This window comes from Globicephala melas, chromosome 1 (assembly GCF_963455315.2).
Source record: "Globicephala melas chromosome 1, mGloMel1.2, whole genome shotgun sequence".
Taxonomy (NCBI): domain Eukaryota; kingdom Metazoa; phylum Chordata; class Mammalia; order Artiodactyla; family Delphinidae; genus Globicephala; species Globicephala melas.
In genome coordinates this window covers 1,429,195-1,453,897 of record NC_083314.1, presented here as the reverse complement: position 1 = coordinate 1,453,897, position 24,703 = coordinate 1,429,195, and the positions used below count along the sequence as shown (strand labels likewise).

The following is a 24,703-nucleotide window of genomic DNA, read 5'->3' as shown; positions in this document are numbered from 1 at the left end:
CCAACCTCGGAGCTGCCCCCGCTCCAGATCACAGCCTCTCTCTGGACTCAGTTTTCTCACCCGTCCAATGGGTGGAACCAAACCTGAGGCATCTCACTGCCTTTTAGGGATAAAGGAGAGACCCCACCGAGTGTTGGAAAGTTAGAGCCCCTCAGGAGTGGAGAGGTTCCGCTGCTTGTGAATCTCACGCCCCTCTCTGGCATGCTTGCTAATTTTGTTTTTCAAAAAGCCTGTAATTGACTTGAAGGAGACCAACCTACCTGCTTGGTCAGAGGAGGGTAGGAGGTGTGTGTGTGTTGGGGGCGCGACTTGGTGGGAAAAGGCTTCTTATTTGCAGGGATTCTCTCAGGAATGAAGTAAGGGGAGGAGGGTGACTTCATAAAGGTCCCTGTGATCAGAGCCCTGGGCGAGTCCAACTGGAGGAGGAGGCTCCTGGCAGGAAACTGAGGCCCAGGCAGGGTGTGGGACCTGCCCAGGGGACACACCTGACCGCAGAGTTGCTGTGGAATGTCCTCCCTAACTGGCTTTCCTCCCCCCCACAACCCAGGAGAAGTCGGCTTCCAGGATTTGGGCTTTTCTCCCCAAGGGCTAATGGAGTGGCTTCCTGCTTCCAAAGAGGTTTCGAGCCTGGCAGAGCCGTTCTCTGACACTGTCCTCACGCCGGGGGCAGCAGGTTGGGCAGCTGAAAAGCGTTCCCTGGTGTGGGATTCGGCAGGGGGAGAGCCGCGTGGCACGGCGCACCCGATCCGTTTACAGCCTGCTGTTAATAGAGGCCATCAATCACGGCCAAGTGCAGCTGGCCTGCCGGCTGGGCCCTAGAACAGAGGCCACCTTCTCCTTCGGTCACCCCAGGGCCCGAAAACCCATCCCAGGAAGGAAGCTGGAACATGTGCTCCCGACGTGATGACACACGCACACACAGCTGGGGTCTCCCTCTTGGCGGTGGGCTCCCCCAAATGCCCCGACCTGAGTAGAATGCCTGACACGGCGGCTGGCACACATTAGGCGCTTACTGAATACTTCAGAAAGGAGTCTGGTATTTGGGCGGCTTTGACCCCAAACGTCATGGGAGAGGGAGGGAGAGCTTCTGGGGGTTTCAGCCACCGACTAGACGGCAGATTCCCCGTGGCAGGAGAGGCGTCCACTTAGCGCAAGGCAGATCCTTCCCTGCAAGGGGACAGTGGGGTGGGGGCCCCGGCCGGGTCAGTGGGCTCAAGATGTGAGCTTCACGGTTCAGAGCCTGCTTCTCTTTCCACGGCGCCGGGGGCCTGCGTGGCTCTGGGTCCTGGACATCTGTAACGCCTCTTGGATATATAAGGGTCAAGACCAGGGCTCAGGTGGAGCAGCCTTCCAGGCCTCCCGACAGAGTCCTGGATAGTTCAGTGCAGAGGGACTAGGAAGGCCAGCCATCCTGTTCCAGAATGTTCTACTCCAGTTACATTGTGCCCTACACCAAACACTGAGCCATCAGGGCCCCTTAAGTTCTAAATCAGGGGAAGTATCTGCTATTTTTTGGCCAACTATTTATTTTAACGCTCAAGCCTAGAATAAGAGCAAATGAACATAAATTAGGGGAAAGGATTGACTAACTGGACTGACTCCCCAGCCCCCACGTGTATGGACTTAGCCCAGGCCAGCCACTCTGCTACATATTATTCAAATACCATCTCACAATTCCCAACAACCCTGCAAAGCAGGTGTTATTTAATCCTCATTTTGCAAGTGCAGAAACGAAGCTGGAGAGGGGCTAAATTATCTGATCAAAGTCCCAGAGCAGGAAGCGGCAGAGCTCGCATTCACGCCTGGGCTGTCCGGCTCCAGGGGCCATGTTTCAACCACCCAGAGAGGATGGGCCTGGAGAGAAGCTTCCAGCAGGTGGTTGTCAGACTCTGACCTCTCCCAGAGGTTCCCCCCTCCAGCCGGGCATGGGTAGCCCTCCCTGGAGAGGGGAGGTGCGGGCGACCTCTCGGGGGGGACCCTTCGGATAGACCGTCCTCACACTCTCCCTGGAGGATTCCTGGCTCTCCGACCTCACCTGCTTTTCTTTCTGCACCGTCCAGGCTAGTCCCAGCCTCCTGATGGCCATCAGCTGTGGGCCCAGCAAAGAGTATGCAAGCCCCTGTGAGATTAGGGGTGACGACAGGCCTTGCAGCCGCCAGGGCACAGGATCACTTGACAGACATCTCTATTTCACTGTCACGAGGGCCGAGCCTGGAGCCCTCTCCCAGCTCCTGCAGCCGCCCTGGCCTTCCTGCGACCCAGCCCATCTTGTTTCCATCCATCCGACCCTCCCCTCACAGCTGCCGTTTTCACACTTTCTGGTCAGAGCCTCTGAGCTATCCCTCGGTCCTCCAGTGTCACCCCGCACTGAGGGCCAGAGGGCTAAGAAGCCCCCCACCTCTCCTCTGGAGGACACCCCCTCCTCCCTGCCCACCGAAAGCTCTTCTTAAAAATACCCATCCGAGGGGGTTCTCTGTTCCCCCGCCCCGTTCCCTCAGGGGGGAGGTTTCCAGGAATTTGCTGGGGATACATACAGAGATTTAAAGTATCCCGTTCATGTAGCGCAGGGGTCTGCAGAGGGCCAGAGAGTGACTGTTATATCAGGCCACACAAGTTCCCTTGCCACCATGCGATTCTGCCGTTGTAACACAAAAACAGCCTTAGAAGATATGTAAGTGACAGGGCGAGACTGTTTCCGATAAAACCTTATTTACAAAATCAGGGACTTCCCTGGTGGTCCAGTGGGTAAGACTCCGCGCTCCCAGTGCAGGGGACCCAGGTTCGATCCCTGGTCAGGGAACTAGATCCGGCACGCCGCAACTAAGAGCCCACATGCTGCAACTAAAAGATCCCGCACGCGGCAACTAAGACCCGGCGCAGCCAAATGAGTTAATAAAATATTTTTAAAAAACTAAAAAACCAGACTGCCCCAGGTTTGCCCTGGGGGCCAGAGTTGCCAACCCTGTGATAGACAGCAGTTTAGGGGAGTGGCCTCGGTGGGGCACTCTGGCTGGGGCACACCCTGCACAGCTGGGGCACTGGCCTCACCCACCCCGCAGAGATCCTGAGTGGACAGAGGCCCTTGGGGAGCACTGACCAGGGTCGGGGCTGCTGTCATGGAAGCATCCCGGAATGGGGCCCCAAGGCGCTGACCGCTGGAATGAGTCCTCATGACCCGGGCAGACAGCCTTTGCCCTAAGGGAGGAGGCCCCCAGCCTTATCGTTGGCTGACACCCTCATGTGCTGCTGGACTGATGCGCTTGGAAGAAAACCCCAAGCCAACGCTCCCGAGGTCGTGTGTGGCTGGTGAGGTGCTTCCTGTCTGCGAACCGGAACCTGCAGTTCCTGCACGCGAACCTCCTGCGTGCTGAACTGGGGAGCAGCTGGGGCTGTAGGGTGGCTCTGGGCCCCTCCCTCTCCCTGCCCACAAGCAACTGCTGCGGAGACACCCTCAAAACTGAGTGAAATGGGGCTCCCAACGCTGGCCGCCCTGGCGCTCACAGGCCACCAAGAGAGGTGCCCGGGAAGCGGTGGGAACAGGACGTGGGGGGGGCTGCGAATTGGTGCTCTTTCTTCAACACAGGTCCCTGCAACGGATTCCAGTTTACCGCACTCTGGCCTCAGAAAAATAATGGCCCTTTATTTTTCGAAATCTAACCCTATGTGTCCGCTCAGCACGGTCACGGGCAGCTGTGTCTCTCATCATGGCGGGGCGGTTGCCCTTCGCTCTTTACTCCAAGCTGTTCTCCACTGAGATGCTCCTGGCAAGGGCCTGGGGGTCCTTGGGGGTGGGAGGCCCCAGGCTTCGAGGTTAGGATGGAGCTGTGGCTCCCTCCCGAGGCTGGAGCCCTGTGTCTCAGGACCGGGCCCTCTGGGCATCACAGCAAGGCCTTTCCGAGGTCGCCATCTCCCCTAGAGAGTGGACCCGGGACCCACAAGAGACTCATCCCCTTCCCAGTCCAGGGAGAGTCCTTCCGGCTCCCTACCTGTCCCCACCCCGCCTCCCACCCGCGGCCCCAGCCTTGCTGGCCTCCCTCCCCGTGGCCACTCGCTGCTCCTCCGGCGGGGCGAGGGCCGTACCTCTGGTGCCTGAGGCTGTGCTCCTGCCTAGCACCGCGGGGGTCCTCGGGTCACGGGGACCAAGGCCAGACACGCTTCTTGGAACGGGCAGTTCAAGTGCCCAGAGAGGTGGACAGAACGTAAGTTAAAATCTCAGTAAAGGATCCTGTCCATCGTTCCCACCTCATCAAACTACCCGCCTGCCTCTTCCTGCCACAGGGAAACATGCCATCTTTCGGGCTGTGGTCTGTGGGGAGCCTGGACCCCAGGTGCACTGGCATTGCTCCAAAGGTGACCTCAGTAATTCCGGCAAGTACCAGATCTCGGACAGCCAAGGCAGCAAGGAGTACGTGCTGCAGTTAAGAACCGCGGCTCTTCCCCTGACAGGGGTCTGCCCTTCTCTTCCCATCCCCTAGAAGGTCTCCAGTCCCCAGACGAGTAGGAGATATTCCCAGAACCAGGTGTGGACCCAGCAGGCTCACAGGGATGTCTGCTGATAGGTTACCTGGAGCTTACCTCAAGCTCTGGAGGGAGGATGCCTGGGTTACAATCCCAGGCCCAGCATCTCGGCCTTAGGAAGTCCGTTACTTCTCTAAATCTCTGTTTCTTCCTCTGTAAATTGGGGTGATAATAGTACCTCCTTCATGGTTTTTTTTTTTTTTTTTTTTTTTTTTTGCGGTACGCGGGCCTCTCACTGCTGTGGCCTCTCCCGTTGCGGAGCACAGGCTCCGGACGCGCAGGCTCAGCGGTCATGGCTCACGGGCCCAGCCGCTCCACGGCACGTGGGATCCTCCTGGACCGGGGCACGAACCCGCGTCCCCTGCATCGGCAGGTGGACTCCCAACCACTGCGCCACCAGGGAAGCCCCCTTCATGGGGTTTTTATGAGCATTAAAGGTTTACGTAAAGTGCCCAGCCAGTGCCCGACCTGCAGCGGGCCCTCAGTCGCTATTGGGCAGTATCGGTAATATTTATAGCTCCCCATCACAGAACACCTACGATGTGCTGGCCCTGGGCTCATCGTTTGACTTAGATTATATATTTTAATCCTGACCATTCACTGCTTTGGGGGTATTATTAACCTCATTTCATAAGTAAAGAAACTAAGGTCCAGAGAGGTTAGGTAACCTGCCCATAGCACACGCCAGAGACGGCATTTAGTCCTGGATCCGTCGGACTCAGGAAAGCCAGCTCTCTCTGCCACACCACGTGCCTCTGATGGCAGAGTTGGTCCATCCGCCGCTGTCCTGACCCAGGTTTTTGTCTTGGGGTCCGCTTCCCTGATGAACCCTTGGAGCTCGTGAGAACCTGGAGTGTGTCTTGTGCGTCTTTATAGCGTCATCACGTCCAGTGAACGCAGGGAGGGGAAGGCTAGCTCCCCTCCCCTGTTCCCCTGCCCTCGGCCTCTCTGCAGATCACAAGCTGACCAGCCAGGCACAGACCTGCACCGCTGCACAGTAGTGAACACGAACGGGGAGGCCGCGTGCTCGGCAGGCTCACGGTCATGGAAGGCGGGCTTCCCCCCCACCCCCCAGCCCAGCCCTTGACGCTCAGGGCGTGGGAGAGCCCTGAGGGGAATCAGGCCCCGATGCTGGGTGGGGAGACCACGGAGGCCGCAGCCCCGCCGGGTGCAGAGCCCTGGGCTTCTTCCGCTGCACGTGCGCTGCCTCTGCGGGTGCTGGGGAGGCTCACGCGCGCGGGTGCCCCCTGCAGCTGGGCTGGGTGATATTCTCTTGGCCCTGGGGACCGAGGTCAGGCCCTGAAAGTGGGTTTCGAGTCCTGGTCTTCTGCTAACTCACTCAGGGGGCTTTGTTTTCTTCTCTTGGCCTCAGGCTGTTTTGTAGAAATCTGCATGGGGGGGACAAACAGGTAACACAAAGGCCAAATCCTTCCTCAGACATGCTCTGTTTCGGTTTGCTCAGTGTTTCTGAAACTTTAAATTAATTAACTTTAAACTTTAATTAATCTGTTGGAAAGCAGATCTCGTCTCTGAATTGGTTATGCTTTTGCCCACAAATAACAGAAAACCCTCCTCCAAGCGGCCCAAGAAACAAAGCCACTTCCTTATGTCCACGATGACAAGTCCTGGGTGGCGTCCAGGGCTCCAACCACAGCTCGGGGCTGTCGCTGGAGAGCCAGACTCTTCCCGTCCCACGGCTCTGCCACCCTTAGGGGTAGGGTTACCACCCACCCTCGTAGGCTGTCTGCTGCAGACCCAAACTCAACCCCCATTCAGGCAGGAAGAGGGGGAAGAAGTGGCCCTGGGTATATCTGGCCCTTTTATCAAGAAGGCAAAAGCTGGGCTTCCCTGGTGGCGCAGTGGTTGAGAGTCCACCTGCCGATGCAGGGGACATGGGTTCGTGCCCCGGTCCGGGAAGATCCCACGTGCCGTGGAGCAACTAAGCCCGTGCACCACAACTACTGAGCCTGTGCACCTAGAGCCTGTGATCCACAAGAGAAGCCACCGCCATGAGAAGCCCGCGCACCGCAATGAAGAGTAGCCCCCGCTCGCCGCAACTAGAGAAAGCCCGCGCGCAGCAACGAAGACCCAATGCAGCCAAAAATAAAATAAATAAAATAAATAAATAAATAAATAAAATTAAAAAAAGAAGACATTGAATACACCTAACCTACTGAACACCATACATAGGTCAACCCAGCCCTCCTTAAACATGCTCAGAAGACTCGTATCAGCCTAGAGTTGGGCAAAATTATCCAACAGAAAGCCCACTTTGTCATTAAGTGTTGAGTAGCTCCTGTAATTGACTGAATACTGTACCGAGAGCGAAAAGCAGATGGCTGCCTGGTGCGGAATGGTTCTCGGTGTGTCGGGGGTTCACCCTCGTGATGGCGGGCTGCCCGGGAGCTGGGGCTGCGCTGCCCAGCAGTAGCCTGGAAAGATCGAAAGGCAAAATTCCAGGTACGGTTTCTACTCAATGTGCGTCGCCTTCGCGCCATTGTAGAGACAAAAAAAAATCACGAGCCGAGCCCTTGTAGAGCAGGGACCGTCTGCTGTTCAGCAAGTAGCCAGTCGTTCCAGGGCGTGGCTAAGGTGGGTGTGTGCATCAGTCGCCGGTAGTACTCTGCTTCCTCGGGAATGAACGCCTGGGGGCCCGGCCACACCCGCTCTCTCCCGGCCGCTGCTCGCCCCTGCTCGGGTAGGAGCTCTGCTCCACCTGCCGCAGTGCCGGCTCAGCAATCTCGGGCGTCTCTTGCATAAACTCAGCAGATCATTTACAGCGTGGTAAGAGCCATGGATATTCCTAGAGCATTTCTTTCCCTCCACCACGTGCTCTGGGGCTCCACCCCGCCCCTCTCCGCCCCACCCCTTTATCATCCAGCGGTGTTGGTGTTGTTTGGTTCCCCGGGCTGGTCGTCAGCAAGCAGGATGGGGGCAGGAGGTGCTGTGGACCCACTGAGGCCCTGGAGCCCCCTCTTCCTCTCCTGGCCTCAGGATGGCGAGATGGCCCCCTATGGCTTTGACAACCAGACCAAGCACTGCCTGCAGCATCTGGGGAAGCACTACCAGCTCCAGACCCGAGACCTGCGGCCGGGGGACGCTGCCCTTTACCGGGTCAGGGTGCCGGATGCCGGCGTCTCCCGCACGGAGCTGGAGGCCAGCGGTGAGCGGTCGGCCCTGCCGAAGTCTGAGTGGGGGGCGCCCATTTCAGTTCCCTTGCGGGGGGTAGGTGAACGTGACATGGCCCCCCTCGCAGCGGGGGAGAGGAACGGGTACCCAAATGGTTAAATTATGATGATGCCTTTTCAAACTCTTGGTCCGAGGTCTGTGTTCTTCTGGTGCTGGGCTGGGCTCCGCTGAGGGTCTCAGACATGGGGTACCTGGCTCTCGCCTGGCTCACAGGCTGTCCATAGCCTCCACTCACTCTCAGATCAGATCTGCCTAATTCTACGGCCTCTTCTCGGATGTGGGTCCTCCCCTCCCACGACCCCCCAGCGAGAATCTCCACCAGATCGGCCCGCTCCTGCCCTGTGCAGACCCCTCCCCTCCCTGCCTCCCATGCCCACACCCCACCGGCACTGTCCCTTCCCCCCTCATCAAGCTCTGTCCCTTCCCACTGCCACTCCCCCAACCCCTGCCCAGCACCTGACAGCTCAAGGGACGCTGGAGGGAGGAGAGGCTTGGGGCGGCAGGTAGATCATAGAGTCGGGCTAAGTCAAGGTTGAAGAAGGAGCGGGTAGACCTCCAGCTGGCCTGGCGTGGTGGACGCGGAAGCGGGCAGGGCTCTGGGGGCAGCCAGACCAGGCTGTGAGTTCCATCTGGACCATGTCTTAGCTGGGCAAGCCATATAACTCGTAGAGCCTCAATGTTCTCACCTGTAAGAGGGAAATAATAACACCTGCCCTGGAGGTGGTTGTAAGGATTAATCAGACGGCAGGCGTAAAGCACTGTGCTCAGCCTGTTGGCTTCCTTTCTGTACCTACCTGCCCCCAGATAGAACGGTCCGATTTAGAATTCCAGAGCCCGAGTCTGACTGTTCACAACCTAATTATAACTCCTCACTTTATGTGGGGAAACTGATACCTGGGGCAAGGAGTGGCCTGTCCAAGGTGACAGGGAGCTGCGGCTAAGCTGAGCTCCCAGCGCCCTGCGTCGGGTCACACTGTGTCCTGCTCCCCGGCAGCCGTCCTGCCCCAGGTGGTGGTCCCGCTGGCCTGTGCCCACTGCGGGGAGCAGGGCGATGCGGTCCTCGAGGCCACTCTCTCTGACCCCTGCCCCGGCACCACCTGGCATCGCCGGCACCGGCCGCTCCAGCTGAGTGACAGATACGAGGTGTTCGTGTCCAGTGATGGGCTGACCCACTGGCTTCTGGCAAGAAGGGCCTGTTTCTCAGACGTGGGCCGCTACTCCCTCGGCACCAAGCTCCACGCCTGCGGCGCCTGGCTGGTGGCTGAAGGTGAGTGGGCCACGCCTGGTCTTTCCCCGCCTCTGCCAGGGTGGCGAGACCTCAGGGCCCAGGAGGGCGGGAGGAAGGTGGGGCGGGGCTTCTGTTGCCAGTCCCCTGCTTTGGAGATTCCTCCTCCCCGCAGAGAATGAGGAAGGCCCCCTAGATCTATTCCTGACACCTGCAAGTGCAGGCCCTTCACGGCCAGCCCAGCGCTCTGCAGTGGCATCTGCTCCACTGGGCACAGATCCAGGATGGCCCTAAGGTCCTGGACAGGGCTTGGGACAGTGGCCCAGGTCCACTAAGGATGAGGAGCCCCTGGGTTGGGCCAAAGGACACCCTTAAACTCCCCTAGGGTTCTGGGTTCAAGGTCATCCTAGGAAACTGTAAATCGGACATTTGTGAGGCAGGCAGTAGGGCAAGTAGATGTTTTTATAAACCAGCCACCCGCTCACGGCAAATGGCTTTTGGCTTCTGTATTTTCTCTAAAACTCCTCCTGAACCACCTAGCAAACTGGGGTGGCCTCGGATACAGGACTGGGGGAAGTGATGATGGGATTTATCCACCAACGAGCTGCCACATTCTGGCTTCCTCTGGAGACGGTCGGCTTGTTTCCCTGCTGGGGAAACTGAGGGTCAGGCAAAGCCGCTGGGGTCCGAGACGTGGCTCGGCCTGAGTTCACAGGTCTTTTCTCCTGTCTTTCTCTGGGGGCGTGACCTCTCACCAAAGCTGGGAAGGATAAAAGCCTTCTGACCGCGAGCACCGACCACCAGCAGCAGGTACAAGGAGCCCAGAGCCCAGAAGATTCCAGAAGCATCCGTGGCGAGCGGGGGAGACCCAGAGAGCAGGACCCCACAGGGAGCTCCCTCCAGGGGGCCGGGCTGGCTTCTGGGCTCACAGCTGGCCCAGACAGAGGTGGCCTGGGTGGGCGCAGCTACACTTTGATGGGGGACAAGGAGGCAGCCGACTCAGCCTGGGGCCCTGGACTGGCAAGAAAGGGCTTTCTGGAAGAAGGGGGCAGAGCCAGTCCTCTTGGTGAAAATCAGCTCCATGGAGAGGGACGCAGGGACAGGAGCCTTCCAGGGGGCTCAGGGGAGGGCCTAGAATCAGGGCTGGGCCTCGCAGGGGACCAACCGCGAGGTCGTAGCAGCGACAGCGAGGGGGACAGATGCTCTGGGACGGCAGGAGGCAGGAAGGCTGGGTCCCGGCGTCCTCAGGCTGGAGGGCTGGGGTGCAGTGGGGGAGGGAAGGGGCATGGCGAGGATCCCAGGAGTTGGCTGCCCAGGCTCAGTCAGGAACAGCCCTGGGACGCTCAGCTGGGACCTGGGACCAGAGAGCGGGCCCCGCAGGGATCCCAGGCTGGTCATGTGGGGTCTCGGTCAGAAGGGGAGGGGATGGAGATTTTGCAGGGGCAGAGCCCGGATGAGGTGGGGGGAGAGGATGGCCTGAGTGGGGAAAGGGGGAGAGGAGCGGCCGGGGCAGCGCAGGGCAGCGGGACTGACCTGGGGGACACCAGGGGCCGCCGCAGGGTGGGAGCTCCTGGGGCCCTGGAGCCTTCCAGAGGAAGAGGTTCTAGCTCCATGGCAGGCAGGGGCCCTGAGTCCTGGGGCTCTCGGAAAGGTAGTGAAGCTGACCGTGGGGACCGGGGGTGCCCCTTGGGGTCAGGGGAGTCTCCAGGACAGACCTCTGAATGCAAGGACTTCCAGGGGCCTCCGATATCTGGTGGCGGGAGCATCCCCGTGGGGCCCAGGGGTCCTGAAGCCAAAGCTGGGTCTTCACTGCAGGAGGCAGGTGATGGAGGCCCACGGGGGTCTGGGGATGGGGGAAGGGGCTACACAACCAGCCCTGCAGGCCCAGGGGGTCCCGGGGGCTGGGAAAGGGGCCCACAGGGGCTCAGGGGAAGGGAGGGCCCGGAGACGGCGGGGACCTTCGGCGAGGCAGAGGACGGCTCCAGCAGCCCCCAGGATTCCCGAGCCTGGACAGCCGGGCAGAGGGGAACAGGAGAGGCGGGCAGAAGAGGGTCTGAGGGCCCAGGCCCTTGGGATGACACACGGTCCAGCCCCAGCAAATCCGGGGCCCACTGTGGGCCTGGAGTGCTGGGGTCTGGTGGGGGGCAAGGGGGTGAGGGGGGCACCCAGGTGGCTGGGCTGATGGGTTCTGGTTGGGGAGTGGAGGCCAGAAGCCACAGGCTTAGAGGTCCTTCGGGCCCTGGTGGGACACTGGGAGACAAGGATGGGTTCAGAGGTGCAGGGGCCATGGGGTCTGAGTCGGATTTCTGGGATGGGCCACGGGGCTCCAGGGAGAAAGGACCCGGAGGTGAGATGGGCCGTGGGGATGGCGTGGAGCGAGGTGGCCTCGGGGCCTCTGCCACAGGGGCAGGACCACGGGGCTCGGGGAGAATAGGGCCTTGGGGTCAGACTGGGGATTACGGGGGCTTCAGAGCCCCGGGGGCTCTGGGGGCTTCTGGAGAAGGAGGCCATGAAGATGGCTCTGGGGCTTCAGGGCCTCTGAGGGCAGCGGGCAAAGTGCGAGATGCGGACGGAGCCAGGGGCCTTGGTGCCGGGGACTCTGGAGACGGAGCCAGCTCTGGGGGTGCTACCCGGGGCCCCCCGGCACGAGCTCCTCGCGCGGGGCCGGCCTCTGAGAGCCGGGGCGCTGATGAGTCTGGTGAGGCGCTGGGCCCTGGGCAGGGATCACGAGCTGCAGGGCCTCTGCCCGCCGGAAGCACGTCAGCCAACGGAGGGGCGTCGCGGGGTCTCGAGCCTGGGGCCATGGAGCCAAGGGGTGCGGCAGGCTTTAGAGGCGGTTCAGGAGGCCTTGGAGCGACAGGGTCAGGGGGTGAGGCTGGTTATAGGGGCGACTCAGGGGGTTCTGGGGAGGCGGGGTCAGGCGCTAAGGCTGGTTATAGGGGTGACTCAGGGGGTTCTGGAGGAACTGGTTCAGGGGGTGAGGCAGGTTACAGGGACGGTTTGAGGGGTACTAAGGGAATGGAGCCAGGGAGTGAGGTAGGGTGTAGGGGAGCCTCAGGAAGGTCTGGGGAGATGGGGCCAGGGGCTGAGACGCGCTGCAGAGATGCTTCAGGGAGGTTTGGAGGAACAGGCTCACCACCTGGAACGGGAGGTGAGGGTGGACCCAGAGGCCAGGAAGCCATGGCACACGGGGCAGTATACTGGGCAGCCCCACAGGGGTCTTACGGTGGCACAGGTCCCAAGGATGGTCCGGAGACGGGCAGAGGGACGGGGCTCGTGGGAGGGGCAGGTGCTGGGCTGGGCTCCGGGATGGCCACGAGGCCTGGCACCGCAGACGGTACAGCACACGGGAGCGGGCCCAGGGGCCCAGGGCTGCTGGGGCTGCATGGAGGCCCTCAGATGCTTTCAGATGGGCAGGGCTCCAAGAGTGGTTTGGGGGTCTCTGGACCCCCAGGCACCCCTGAGGCATGGGGGGCTGTTGGCTTGGAGGGAGAGTCAGGCATCAGAGGGTGGCAAGGTAGCTCTGGGCTCCCAGCGTCCCCTGGGCACAGAGGGGCTCCCAGTGGGGAGAGAGGGTCTGCAGGCCACGCAGTGGGTGTGGGCGCTTCTGGGATTCCTGACGGTCGGGGGACAGCGCAGGATGAGACCCGAGCAGGGACAGCTGATTGGGAATCCGGACGTGACCAGGCCTTCTGGGAAGCAGGTCCAGGGGCAGCAGACAGGGGTCCAGCGGCTGGGCAGGGGGCGTTGGCACCTCAGGGCTCCGGGGCTGCGCAGCTGGGTGGCGGGAGGATGGGGGCAGGGTTGGGGGGCTCAGCAGGTACAGGCCAGGGTCTGGACAGCAGCCAGATGCCCGGGGAAAGGGGCAGATCCGTGTCAGTGTCCGCCGGTGGGCGTGGAGAAAGCCACGCTTGGGGCCCAGGCTGGGAAGACCAGGGGTCTGGCCAAGATAGCACAGGTGCCAGGGACCGGCCCCCAGGCTCCAGGGCTTCAAGCTCCCTGCAGGAGGAAGATGCCACTTTCGGGGGGACCCGTGAAGGGCCACAAGCCTCCTGGGGCTGGGAGGGGGCTCCAGGCAGAGAGGAGGCTGGTGGGGGGCAAAGCCCACGGTTCCCAGATGGCAAAACTTCAGGTCTTGGAAGAAGCAGGGCTAGCGGCCCAGGGGACTCAGGTGTCCCGGGTAAGGGGACTTCTGCTGGGAGGGAGAATGGCTCCGCCCAGAGGCCTGGGGATTCGGGATGCCAGGGAGCCTGGGAGGGCCCAGATGGTCGCTCCGGCAGAAAAGGCTCTGGAGACGGGTCACAGGGGACCCAGGGGCCCAGCTCTCAGCTGGGCACAGGACAGAGGGGAGGAAGGGGCTTCCTGAGGGAGCAGGGGTCCCTGGAGGCCCGACGTCCAGGGGACCTAAAGGAGTACGAGGGCCGGGCAGCCAAGGAGTCAGGCAGGTCAGAAAGGAGGCTCGGTCCATTCAGGAGCAGGACTCAGACGTGGTCCAGGGTTGAGGTTGGAGCAGCAAAGAGGTGGGGAGCACATAAGGCCAGAGACCCGGGGGAACCGCCTGGGGGAGAGGACGGGGGATGCCCAGGGAAGGCCCCCAGCCGTCCCGGCAGCAGGAAAGCCGGCAAAGAGGGCGGGTCAGATGTCCGCGGCCAGAGGACGGACGCCACCCGGAGTCCCAGATCCAGACACAAGCCTGGCGCCGGCGGTTTCTCCCAGGAGGCGCGGGGTAAGTGCCTCTCAGCCGCCCTGGCTCCAGGCGGTAGCCAAGGGGGGCTCCCTGGACACTGGGGTGCCTGGGCCGTTCCCAGACCCAGGCGTTTGTTGCTATCAGCGACCCCCATTTCCAGGGATCTCTTCCCCATTCAGGAGGCCACCTCTTCCTCCTTGTGTGGGGGGATGCGGGCTGCACGGGGCTCGGAGCCCTCCTGGTATCTGTCTTGACGCCCCGTGTCCAAAGCACTGGACTTGTTGAACTAACTCGCTGTGGGTCCCCCAGACGTCGCCCTGTGTGACTTAAGGGCTGCTCATCTCCCTGGCCCCCCAGATCCCCTGCACCAGCCTGGGCTCTGCAGAGAAAACCGGATGGTCTGGCCTCGCTGGCAAGACGTGTGGCCTCCCGGGGTATGGTGGGAGGCTGGGCAGCAGGGGGATCCCTGGGCGCCCGTCCTCCACACTCCCCTGTGTCTCTCCAGGCCCTACAGGCCACTTCTCCCAGGGCCTGGCTGACTTGGAGGTGCAGCGCGGGGAGGCTGCTGTGCTCTCCTGCACCCTCACCAGCGACCTGGGACCCGGAGCCTGGTTTAAGGATGGAGTCAAGGTACCCCCCCCCCACCACCTCCTTACCGGCCGGTTTGCGGGGAGGGATGAGTGAAGCAGAGAGGCGTAGAGAGATTTTTCACTCTTCCTTATACCAACGTGCCGGCTTGGAATAAACCGGATTTTTTAAGTGGGCGTGTCTCCCACTCACCACTCCCTGTACACGCCCCTGGCCCTCCCTCCACATCCAAACTGCTGTCCTGCCCCGGCACCTCTGGAAGTCTGCCTGTCCTTCAAGGCCGGTACGGAGGCCGCCTCCTTGGCCCAGCCGGACGGGCTCTCGGCTCCCTGAACAGCCCTCGACCCTTTAGCTGTCATCTCAGCAGGGGGTAGTCAAGGGCTCTGGAGCAGGGCCTTGGCGTCCACTGGACCGGGCTGACCCCAGTGTGGCCACTCACCGCGGCCGTGGCCTCTGGCTTCCGCGCCTGTAAAATGGGCTAACAGCGGTGCCCACTTCACAGGTCGTGGACAGTTGATGAGACACTGAAGGGGGTGACTGGCTCCAGCCGAGCACACGATGAGCGTTCAGTTCATTCCCGCAGTTGCCTTAGAAAAGGCCCTGGCCCGCGGTGGGAGGCGCTGGACGGGGTGGGTGACGGTCCTCTGTGGCCTCGTTCCCAGCTCAGCGCCCAGGACGGAGTCACCTTCGAGCAAGACGGGCTGGAGCACAGGCTCCTCATTGCCCGCGCAGAGGGGACCCAGGCTGGGAGGTACAGCTTTGGAGCCGGCGACCAGCAGAGCGAGGCCACGCTGACCGTCCTCGGTGAGGCCCGGCCCTGCCCTTTCCTGCCAGGCGGGCTCTTGGCCGGCGACACACGCCACTGCTGAACGTCTGGACGTGTCGGCAGCCTGCAGCCCGCGGCGATCTCACCCTCGGTCGAGGGGATAGTTTTAAAAAGCAACCACACGCTCCCCATTCCTGTCAGCACGTCCTCCGAGAGGTCCGGCCCCGTCCATCCTGCTGCAGATGAAGCCCCTGGGTCCCTCCTGCCCGTTCTCACGAGGCGGGGAGGGGGCTGTGTGTCTGGGCCCTTCCCTCCCCGCCCCCAGGTGCCCGGTGCCCACCGTCTTTGACTCCTTGTGCCCTGTCCTCTCCCCAGAGCCCCCGGTCATCGCTCCCGACATGATGGCGAAGCTGAGGGAGCCGCTGGTGGTCAAGGCGGGGGAGCCAGTGACCATGAAGGTCGCCTTCCAGAGCTGCCTCCCGGTCCAGGCCACCTGGAGCAAGGACGGGGTCAAGGTGGCCGGCGGCGACGGCGGAGGGGCCCAGGTGGCAGTGGGGGACAGCTCCACGCGGCTGTACCTCCCCAGCACCAGCAGGAAGGACTGCGGCCAGTACAGCGTGGCTCTGAGCAGCAAGGGCGGCTCCCTGCGGGCCGAGCTCACCCTGCAAGTCCTAGGTGCCAGCCTGGCCCCAGCCCTGTCCCCGGCCCCGCAGAGCCCTCCCTGGCAGCGGGGCGGGCCCTGGGGGGGTGTCCCTGGTATTAACCCTCACGTGCATGCTATTTAAGACCCAAAGCTACCCCTAGCTGTCCTCGCCCCTCCTCGGACTGGGGGGAGCCGGGCCATGTGTCTCTGCAGCTGACACACCAGGCCCTAGGGGTGTCGCTGAGTCGTGCCAGTGAGGTGGGACTGCCTGTGGGCAGAAGGCCGCGCCCATCTGGGCTCGGGGCTGGTGCATTCTGTGTCACCTTCCGGGGGCGTGCATGTCGGGGGTGGAGACCAGGGACGCCTCGAGGTGATGCCCACCCAGGACCTCCAGCCCCGGGCAGCCTCGTCTGCTGATAGAGGAGCCCAGCGCCCCTCCCCTGCGGCCCCTCTGACCCCCCTTCTCCTCTCGGGGCTCCCCAGACAAGCCTCAGCCCCCACAGGGCCCCCTGGAGGTGCAGGACGGCCACGGGGCTGGCGTCTGCCTCTGCTGGCGGCCCCCGACGGACGACGGGGGCCAGGCCCTGCAGCACTATGTGGTGGAGAGGCGGCAGGCTGGCCTCGGCACTTGGCTGAAGGTGGGCGAGCCCCCTGCGGACAGCACCACCTTCACAGACGCCGAGGCGGAGCAGGGCAAGAAGTACAGCTTCCGCGTGCGGGCCGTGACCGCGGAGGGGCCTGGGGAGGCCCTGGAGTCCGACGAGGTGCTGGTGGCTCCCGAGGGTGAGAGGACAGCCCGGGGCCAGGGAGGGGACGTGCCGGGCTCCCCACTGTGCCCAGAGACCGGGGGCCACCAGCCAACATCCTGGGGGTCTCGAGGCCCTTCGAGAGCTCTGTGAGAGCCTCACCCCAGCTCCTGTGGGGCCTGGCGGCCAGATCAGCAAAGCAGGATGTGCGGGGTCTTCTCCAGCTGTGGCTCTGCGGGACGGGGGCGGACCGGCAGAGCCGCTGTCCCAGGCCCCTGGGATGGACCGACGTCGTCCTCCATCTGCAGCATCTCCCAGGGCCTCAGGGCTGAGGGCCTCAGGGCTGGCTCTAGCCCCCAGGCCACAGTGCTTCTCTGTTTCCACCACTCTTCCCCCAAACTTCGGGCTGGCTCAGACCCCTGACACCCCAAAGAAGGGATAGCATGTGGCTGGCCCCAGATGCCCGCTCCTCCACAAGGACCCCCCGGGAGCCGGCGCGTCTCCCAGCCCCGGACTGACCAGCACCCTCTCTGCCCCCAGTTCTGCCCGGGCCCCCTCCCCCGCCAGCCATCCTGTCGGCCTCCAGCCAAAGCATCACTCTGTCATGGACGGCACCTCGGGGCCCGGGCAGTGCCCACATCCTGGGCTACCTGATCGAGAAGCGCAAGAAGGGAAGGAACACCTGGGTGGCAGTGAACCAGCAGCCGGTACCTGGTGAGCAGCCTGGCGGTGGTCTGCATCGTCCTGGCCTCCAGAGCCTCCCTGGACCCCCGGCCCGAGGTGCTGTAGCAGCATCTAGCCAGATCACTTTAGTATGACGGTCTCGCTGGCGGTGGTTTACCTCCCGGGGCGTTTGGCAACATCCAGCAATTTGGGGTCGTCACACTGAAGGGGGAAGATGGGGGTGGCCTCTCGTGTGAAGGGACTGAGATGCTGCGGCATGTCCTTCGACACACAGGGCAGTGCCCTCCCCCTGCCACCCCGCCCCTTCCCCAAACAAAGAACGGTCTGGCCCAAAGCCTGGTTTAGCAGAAGTCTCACGCCGCGTTTCTCTCTAACGTGAGCTTTCTCATCCGTATGATGACGGGGAGAAGTGTCCCGGCCCCCTGAGTAGCTTCCAAGAAACTGCTTTCTGAGCCCAGAACAAACTCAGAAAAGCCCAGGCTAGTAGGAGAAAGAGGGGTTCAGAGCTCCAGGCAGTGTGCTGGGTGCCAGGCTGTGCCCCCCGGAGCCTCGGCCTCCCGTCTCTGGAAAGAGGGCCATGGACTGAGGACACCTTCTGTACCTACACTGCTGAGTGGTTCCGTTTTACTGAAATAGGACAGCAGCTCTAAGGCAGAGGGAACCAGAGCCATGAAGGCATTTGCCCGAGACTTCCCAGCACGTTAGCGGCAGAACCAGACAGGGATTCGGACCCTGAGACCCCGAGCGCACGCTTCTCCCCTTGGAGAGGACGAGTCAGAGCCGGCTGGGGGCTGGGGGGCAGGGAGGTGTAGGGCCAGGCTGGTCTCGTCCAGGCACCGCCCGGCCCCATCAGGCGGGACTAATGTGGGTGGGCTTCCCACAGAGAAGAAGTGGACCGTACTGGACCTGAGGCAGGGCTGTCAGTACGAGTTCCGGGTCACAGCCGTGGCCCCCTCTGGCCCCGGGGAGCCTGGGCCCCCATCGGATGCCGTCTTTGCTCAGGACCCCATGAGTAAGCGGAGTGCCAACCCGGGAGAGGGTGGTGGCCGTGGCATGAGCAGGCCGGGGCAGTCCCGAAGGAGACGTCAGGATGGCTGGGGGATAAAGGTCGAAAGGCCCTGCGGGCGAGGCAAACCTTAGGGGCCCCTGGAGTCTTACGGCCCTACACTGAGACCAGACAGGCCCAGGAGCCAGAAATGGGGACTGGAAGAGCGCTTCCCCGGGTCAGCCCGCTCACTTGGTCCCATCCTGTAAGCATCCCCCAGTGAGGGGACAGCGTCCCTACAGGGAGGGGGTGGTCATGGGGAGCCTCGCCATCAATTCTCCATCCAGCGAGCATCTGCTCATCGCCACCGGCTGGGGGCTGCCATTGGGTCAGGAACCAGCTGCATCCTTGGGACACTTCTGGTCTAGAGCAGCATGACCTGTGGTCCACGTGTCCACGACAGGCAGCCTAGGACATTTCCAAGCCCTACAGAAGAGAAACCTGCCCTGCTTTGTTTGATCCAAATTTCCCAAATTCAAGCAGAGAATACCTGTTCCACGAAACACCTGTCAAAGCACCCCTCTGCGGCCTACAGCTGCTCTTTGCGCCTCTCCTGAGCTCTTACCCTCATGAGCCCGCTGGTGACAAGCCCTGGGGGAGCAGCGCGTTCCTGGCCCTGTGGATGTGCCAGGGGTGTCCTTCCGTGTCAGCCGGGGCCTGGGGAAGTGGCCGTGGGGCCTGGAGAGACACAGGGAGTCTGGGGGGCTGGGTGCCCAGGGATTGCCCCCAGGTGGCTCCCCAGGTTTGAAGGCCAGAGCCCTGGACCGCCGTGCAGCCTACAGAGCCCTTTACACACCTCACACCTTTGTTCTGAAACCCTCGTGGGTGGGTGGGCCTGTGCTGTTATCATTCCCATTTTACAGGTAAAGAGCACAAAGTATGGACTAAGTACCCAAGGCAGTCTTGACTAGGAGCTTAATGCTCACAACAGAAAGAGAATTCTAGTCTTCAGGGATGTTGGAACCTAAGGACTCATCGTTGAAAACAGCAGATTGGGGGAAGTATGGAAGGACAGTTAGGGGAAGGGGGTTGGCAGGTTGGCACGTGCGTGGAAGGAGTCGGGGGAGGCTTCCCGGAGGAGGCGAGCTGGGATGGGTGGTGCAGACTGAGGAAGAGTCCAGGGTAGAGTAAGGGTTCGGGTTCAGGCGGGTGCTTTAGCAAAGCCTGGAGGCGGACCCCTAAGTGAAAGCAATCCCCAGCCGCCCGTGGGAAACCAGTGAGTGGCCACCGAGGGGCCTCCCTCAGGAGAGGTGTTGCCGCTCCTGACACCCCGTGGTGCCTGGCCAGGACCCCCCGGGCCCGTGAGGGATCTCCAGGTCACGGACACGTTGCACGCCAGCATCACCCTGAGCTGGGCCCAACCGGACCCCCAGGATGGGGACGAAGCGCTGGGCTACGTGGTAGAGCTGGGCGACTCAGCCAGCCCGCAGTGGAGTCCGTGCCACGCAGGCACCGTGCCGGGCACTACCTACACGATCAAGGGGCTGCGGCCTCGGGAGGGCTACTTCGTGCGGGTGACAGCCGTGAATGACGGGGGCCGAGGCCCGCCCACTGCCCTGGACACGGTGGTGCAAGCCATGCCCGTCAGTGGTGAGTCCATCTCCCTCCTCCAGCCCTTCCTGGGGAGGGCCTCTGAGTTGCACCCATGCGCTAGCTGAGCCGGGACCCCCACCCCCGCCCCCGCTTAGTGAAGTGTCACGTCTTGGGCGCCTAGTAAGAGCAGGGCACTGGGCTAGGCAGGCCCTTTCAGAAACGCATTTTCATTGTAACTCGTGAAAATCCTACAAGGTCAATACTATCCCCAATTTACAGATAAGGAAACCGAGGTCAGCAGTCCACTGCCCTGGGCCGTACCACTGGTATGCGGCAGAGCCCGGGTGCCAGCCAGGTGACTGACCCCAAAGCCCAGGCTCGCTGCAGAACTCTTTGCTGCCTCCCCAGTGTGGCCTGAGAAGGCCGGCTGCCTCTCAGCTCCCGAGTTCACGTCAGGGCAGAAGATGCCCCCGTCCCTGTTACCCGAAGGTGGACTGTCTTCCCCGGGGGCGTTAACTGCTGGAGCAGCTGACCTGTCTTTGGCCCAAGCTGACACTGGGCCATCCCAACAGACCCCAGCTGTCCTTGTGACGATAAGGGAGACACACAAAGAAAATCACCCTGGGTCTGGCCACAACCCAGAGCCCGTCCTGGCTCTGCCCCAAATCCCGGGCTCTGGGGCCACTTCCTGCCTCAGATGGGTAGTTGTTTCATCTGCAAAACACAAGAGCTGGGCTAGTTTCTCACCATCCCCCTCCGTTCCAGCCTGACCCTAAGGCTGCCCCTGACGGCTTCCCTTTCTCAGCCCCCATCCCTCTCCCCCCTTCCCCAGCCCTGCGGCTCCCCCCAGGATTCCCCCCCGGCCCCCTCTCCAGTTCCTGCAGGGCCCCCTGTCCAATGTCCAGTGGGGGTTTCAGCATCACTGGGCTGGCCTAGCGTCTAGTCCCCCTGCAGCCCTGCCTGGTTGGTGACCAGGGCTGAGGCCCAAATGCAGAGGGAGGTGACAGGCCATCCCGTGTGTTCCAGTCTGTCCCAAGTTCCTCATGGACGCCAGCACGAAGGACTCGCTGACGGTCAGAGCTGGGGACACAGTTCGTGTGCCTGTCCACTTTGAGGTGAGCACATCTAGTGGGCTGCAGCAGGCAGTCTCAGCCCTGTGGGCCTCCTTTCTTCCCGGCTCCTTTCTGGCCCCTCGTCAGGGACCTGCGCTTGTGCTGGAAATCAGGACGCAAAGAGAAGGGGAGGGGAGGGGAGGGGAGGGGAGGGGAGGGGAGGGTCCTCCTGGCAGGGACAGCCCTCCCCTGGAAGCTGGGTGGCCACTCTGCTCCTGTCCACGACGCTCTCTGGTGGTGACTTTCGGTACTGCACCTCTAAACCCTCGCCCCGTCCCCTCCCCCCACCCACTTCGCCACCTCCTTAGTCTGGGAAGGGTTCCCTGCAGCGGGGTGATGCCCCTTGACTTCAGAATGTCTGTTGTGAGAGTACGTAGCCTGCGTTTGTACGTGTAGTACAGCAGCCAGTGTGGTTAGAAGCACAGGTGGCTGGATTCAAATTCTGACCTCATGGCTCACTAGCTGTTTGACTTTGGACGCATAACTTAACCTCTCTGTGTTCCGACGTCCTCATGTCAAGAGAGGGTATTCATAGTAACTTATCTCAAAGGGTTGTTCTGAGGATTCAAGGAATTAATACTTGAAAGGACATAAATAGTGCTGGGCACATGGCAAGTGCCCAGTATTATTATTGTTGTTGTTGTTGTTAAAATCATCATCATCTGCCTGGGAAACTCATAGGTGGTGGAGTCAGACCCAAACCCAGACCTAACTCTAAATTACATGTTCTTAACTATTAGACCATAATCATGACGATGGTAATGATGACAAAAGTATTTAAGACACACCAAGTGTTTGCTCTATGTTGGGCCCCGTTCGTATCATTATCTTCTTGGGTCCCCAGACAAGCCTGTGAGGTAGGTCACCGTTAGCATCCCCAGGTGCCTCTGACGCCCAGAGCTGAGGGTCTCATGGGAGTTGGTGGTGCAGCCATCAGGCAGCTGGACGGGTCCCCCCACCCTGGTCAGGGTCAGGCCACCATACTCTCCCTCCTGGACTATTGCAGGGACCCCCAAGTCATACCCCCCCTTGGCACCCCAGCCTGGGCACCAGGGTGGTCAGCACTCCCCTCCCACGAGTCCTCCCCACTTCCGCCCGCCCTCGCTCCCCCAGCCCCGTGAAGCCAGATCTAATTCCCGGTTAAACCTTACAGCAGCGGTTCGTGGCTCACAGAATGAGACGCAGGTGTCTGTATGGGTGATGTGCGGGGCCCTTAACGTGTTTGCAAACCCCCCTTTGCAGCCTCCTCTCCTTTCCCCCCACCCCTGCTCCCCCCATGGCTCTAGCCAGATGCTCCCCTCAGGATGCTCTTCTCACACTTACACTTCAGCCCAGCTCAAAGCCATCGCTTCCACGAAACTCCCCTCTCACCTCTCCTTCCTCTGCGTCCCAGGCCGCCTCCATGCCGGACGTGACCTGGCTAAAGGATGGCTTGCCCTTGCCTAAAAGAAGTGTGACCTCCGTCAAGGATGGCCTCACCCAGCTCCTGGTCCCCGCGGCCAGCCTCGCTGACAGCGGCCTCTACACTGTGGTGCTGAGGGGTCCGCGGGGGGAGGAGGCCACCTATAGCTTCCGCCTCAGGGTGGCAGGTGAGGCAGGCCGGGGCTGCGGCTGGACACGGCTGGGCCGCTCCCCAGGGCCTGGTCACAGGTCTGCGGGATTCCACCCGCCTGGGTGTGCCCGTGACCACACCCTGACCCTTGTTATGCGCCCCAAGGGAGAAAGGAGGAGGGGCCGGGGAGGGGGGTATCACTGTCCTTCTCTCCGGGCGGGGGAGGGGTGGTTGGGGACAGTTGAGCACAGCCCTCCCCGGACCTCTGTTGTCCCTCATTTCGGGTCAGTGAGCGGAGACAGTCACCACCATCACATCACTCCAAAGAGCGGTGGCAAGAATTGTCTATGGTCCTCCCCTGGGATAAAGATGGTCTCCCCCAGCCCCAGCCCCGGAGGGGTTTCTGAAACACAGAAATGATGGGCAACTAACAGCGAGAGCTCTGTAACTTGGTCTTATGGAAGCCCCCATTCTGTTCCTGTGTCATTTTACTTACAAGACAAAGTGAATTAAAATGAGTCTTTTTGGAGGTTTCCCACCCTCTAGCAGTAACTGCAGAACTGGCCCAGTTCTCTCTGGCTCCAGCCCCCTGCCTGGCGAGACCGTGTCTCCAGGGCCCTGGAAGAAGTGGGGACCACGGGCAGGTCCTGGGGACCTGGAAAGACTCAGGGCCCTGGGCAGGGCCAGGTGGGCACTTCCGGCTCCAACCTGACCCCTCTGTCCCCGCAGCGCGCCCACGGGCCCCGGGGCCCATCCTCCTGCGGGAGGGCACGCTAGGCTCAGTGATCGTCGAGTGGGTGCCGTCCCCGGACGAGGCCGACGGGAGGGCCGCCCCGCTGCACTACACGGTGCTGACGCGCTCCTCCCCGCACGCGCCCTGGCGCCCCGCGGCCGAGCGCCTGCACACCTGCCGCTTCACCCTGGTGGGCGTCCTCCCGGGCCACGAGTACCACTTCCGCGTGGTGGCCAAGAACGAGCTGGGCGCCAGCGAGCCCTCGGACACGCGCCAGCCCTGGGTCGTCCCGCGGCAGCCGCCAGGTGAGCTCCGCGCGGACAGCGGCGGGGACCGGAGGCTGGGAGGGCGGGGACAGCCGCCGGTCCATCGCTCTTCCCACCTCCCGCCCCGCCCACCGGCACCCGGGTCCTCCGCGTCTGCGATTCAGGGTGGGTCCCGCTTCTTCCGCGGGGAGAACGCGAGGAGCGGAGCTGTCTGCAGGTCTTGGGTGGCCTCTCGAGTCAGTGGCAGGCGAAAAGGTAGACAGAGGCCAGTGGTTCTCCGAAAACAGAGTCTTTTACAGTCAAATAGATGCGAACCTTCAAAGCAGTTGCCAGAAAAAGCAGACCGTGAAATCAGATGCTCGTTCTCTCACTTTCACGAGTTTCTAAAGTAGAAAAATGTCTGAAAGGTTCCACACCAAAATGCTAGCTGCGGTCATCGGTAGGTAATTGGTTGTGCTTGGTTTTTATTCCTTCTCCTTTGGATTTCTTGTATGTTCCAATTTGTCCACACGGAGCGTGTGTTAGCTTGTAGTACAGAAAAAAGAAGTCCAAAAATTATCTTAAGAAAAGGATAAAAAATGAGTAGAGCAGCCTTGGGGCCAAGTTTGCAGGTGAGACAAGGCAGGAAGGTCCAGGCAGTGCCCGAGTTCACCAGGGGCTTGGGACTCACTGCAGCCCTTCTCTCTTTCTGACCCTCCTCGCCTGCCAGTTTCCACCGCAGACAGGGTCACGGTGAAGGCTCCCAGCTACCAGGAGCCCGACCTGAGACAGAAGCCCCGCTTCCTGGTGGGCCTGCGGACCCACCTGCTGCCCCTGGGTTCTGAGTGCTGCATGACCTGCGCCGTGCGGGGCTGGCCGCGGCCCCGCGTCACCTGGTTCAAGAACGACCAGAGCCTGGCAGGCGACCCCGCCGTGTACAGCACCGACCTGCTGGGCGTGTGCTCCCTGGTCATCCCCAGCGTCTCGGCCGAGGACGGTGGCAAGTACAAGGCGGTGGCCGAGAACACACTGGGCCAGGCCATCAGCACCGCCACCCTCATCGTCATGGGTGAGACGCTACCCGACAGGGGGGCGAGCTGGCCGGGTGCGGGGTCGGGGAGTGGGGGAGAACGAGAGACGCAGCTCCCGTCTGCCTTCAGGGAGTCCTCAAGGGGCCCGTCCCCTTCTAGAGGGGTGGGCTGGAGTCAGGACAGCGCGGTTCTCCGCCTGGCTCTCCATGAGCTCTGTTATTTAACCTCCACCTTCGGCCCTCCTGGGGCCTTGGTTTGCCCATCGCAGTGGATGAGATCACTGGTGAGCAGCTCTTGGCCTGAGGGGCTCCGTGCCACCCACCTAAGCTTCCCACAATGACCTCGCGACCCATTTTGAATGAGAGAGAAAGAGGCTTCTTCTCAGTTGCACCTTCATAAATACGCC

The 24,703-nt window shown here is 61.9% G+C and overlaps 1 protein-coding gene across 1 annotated transcript; it reads left to right on the top strand.

Moving 5' to 3' along the window:
* Positions 1–3,704: 3,704 nt before the first annotated feature.
* On the top strand, positions 3,705–24,600 carry IGFN1 (immunoglobulin like and fibronectin type III domain containing 1). The gene is made up of 17 exons (XM_060289875.1): positions 3,705–3,764; positions 4,112–4,199; positions 4,279–4,448; positions 7,513–7,681; positions 8,702–8,974; positions 14,125–14,249; positions 14,870–15,011; positions 15,349–15,648; positions 16,100–16,399; positions 16,903–17,076; positions 17,930–18,058; positions 19,379–19,681; positions 20,651–20,739; positions 22,130–22,325; positions 23,018–23,326; positions 23,997–24,335; positions 24,566–24,600. The coding sequence occupies exons 1-17, from the start codon at positions 3,705–3,707 to the stop codon at positions 24,598–24,600; spliced, it is 3,201 nt and encodes a 1,066-aa protein (XP_060145858.1).
* Positions 24,601–24,703: the final 103 nt, after the last annotated feature.

Excerpts from the sequence above, each read along its gene's own strand:
- IGFN1 (XM_060289875.1), top strand. The coding sequence starts at position 3,705 with ATGGCGGGGCGGTTGCCCTTCGCTCTTTACTCCAAGCTGTTCTCCACT. Across the intron at positions 3,765-4,111 it reads TCTCCACTGAGATGCTCCTG|CACCGCGGGGGTCCTCGGGT; the intron begins GCAAGGGCCTGG and ends GCTCCTGCCTAG. Across the intron at positions 16,400-16,902 it reads GGTGCTGGTGGCTCCCGAGG|TTCTGCCCGGGCCCCCTCCC; the intron begins GTGAGAGGACAG and ends CTCTGCCCCCAG.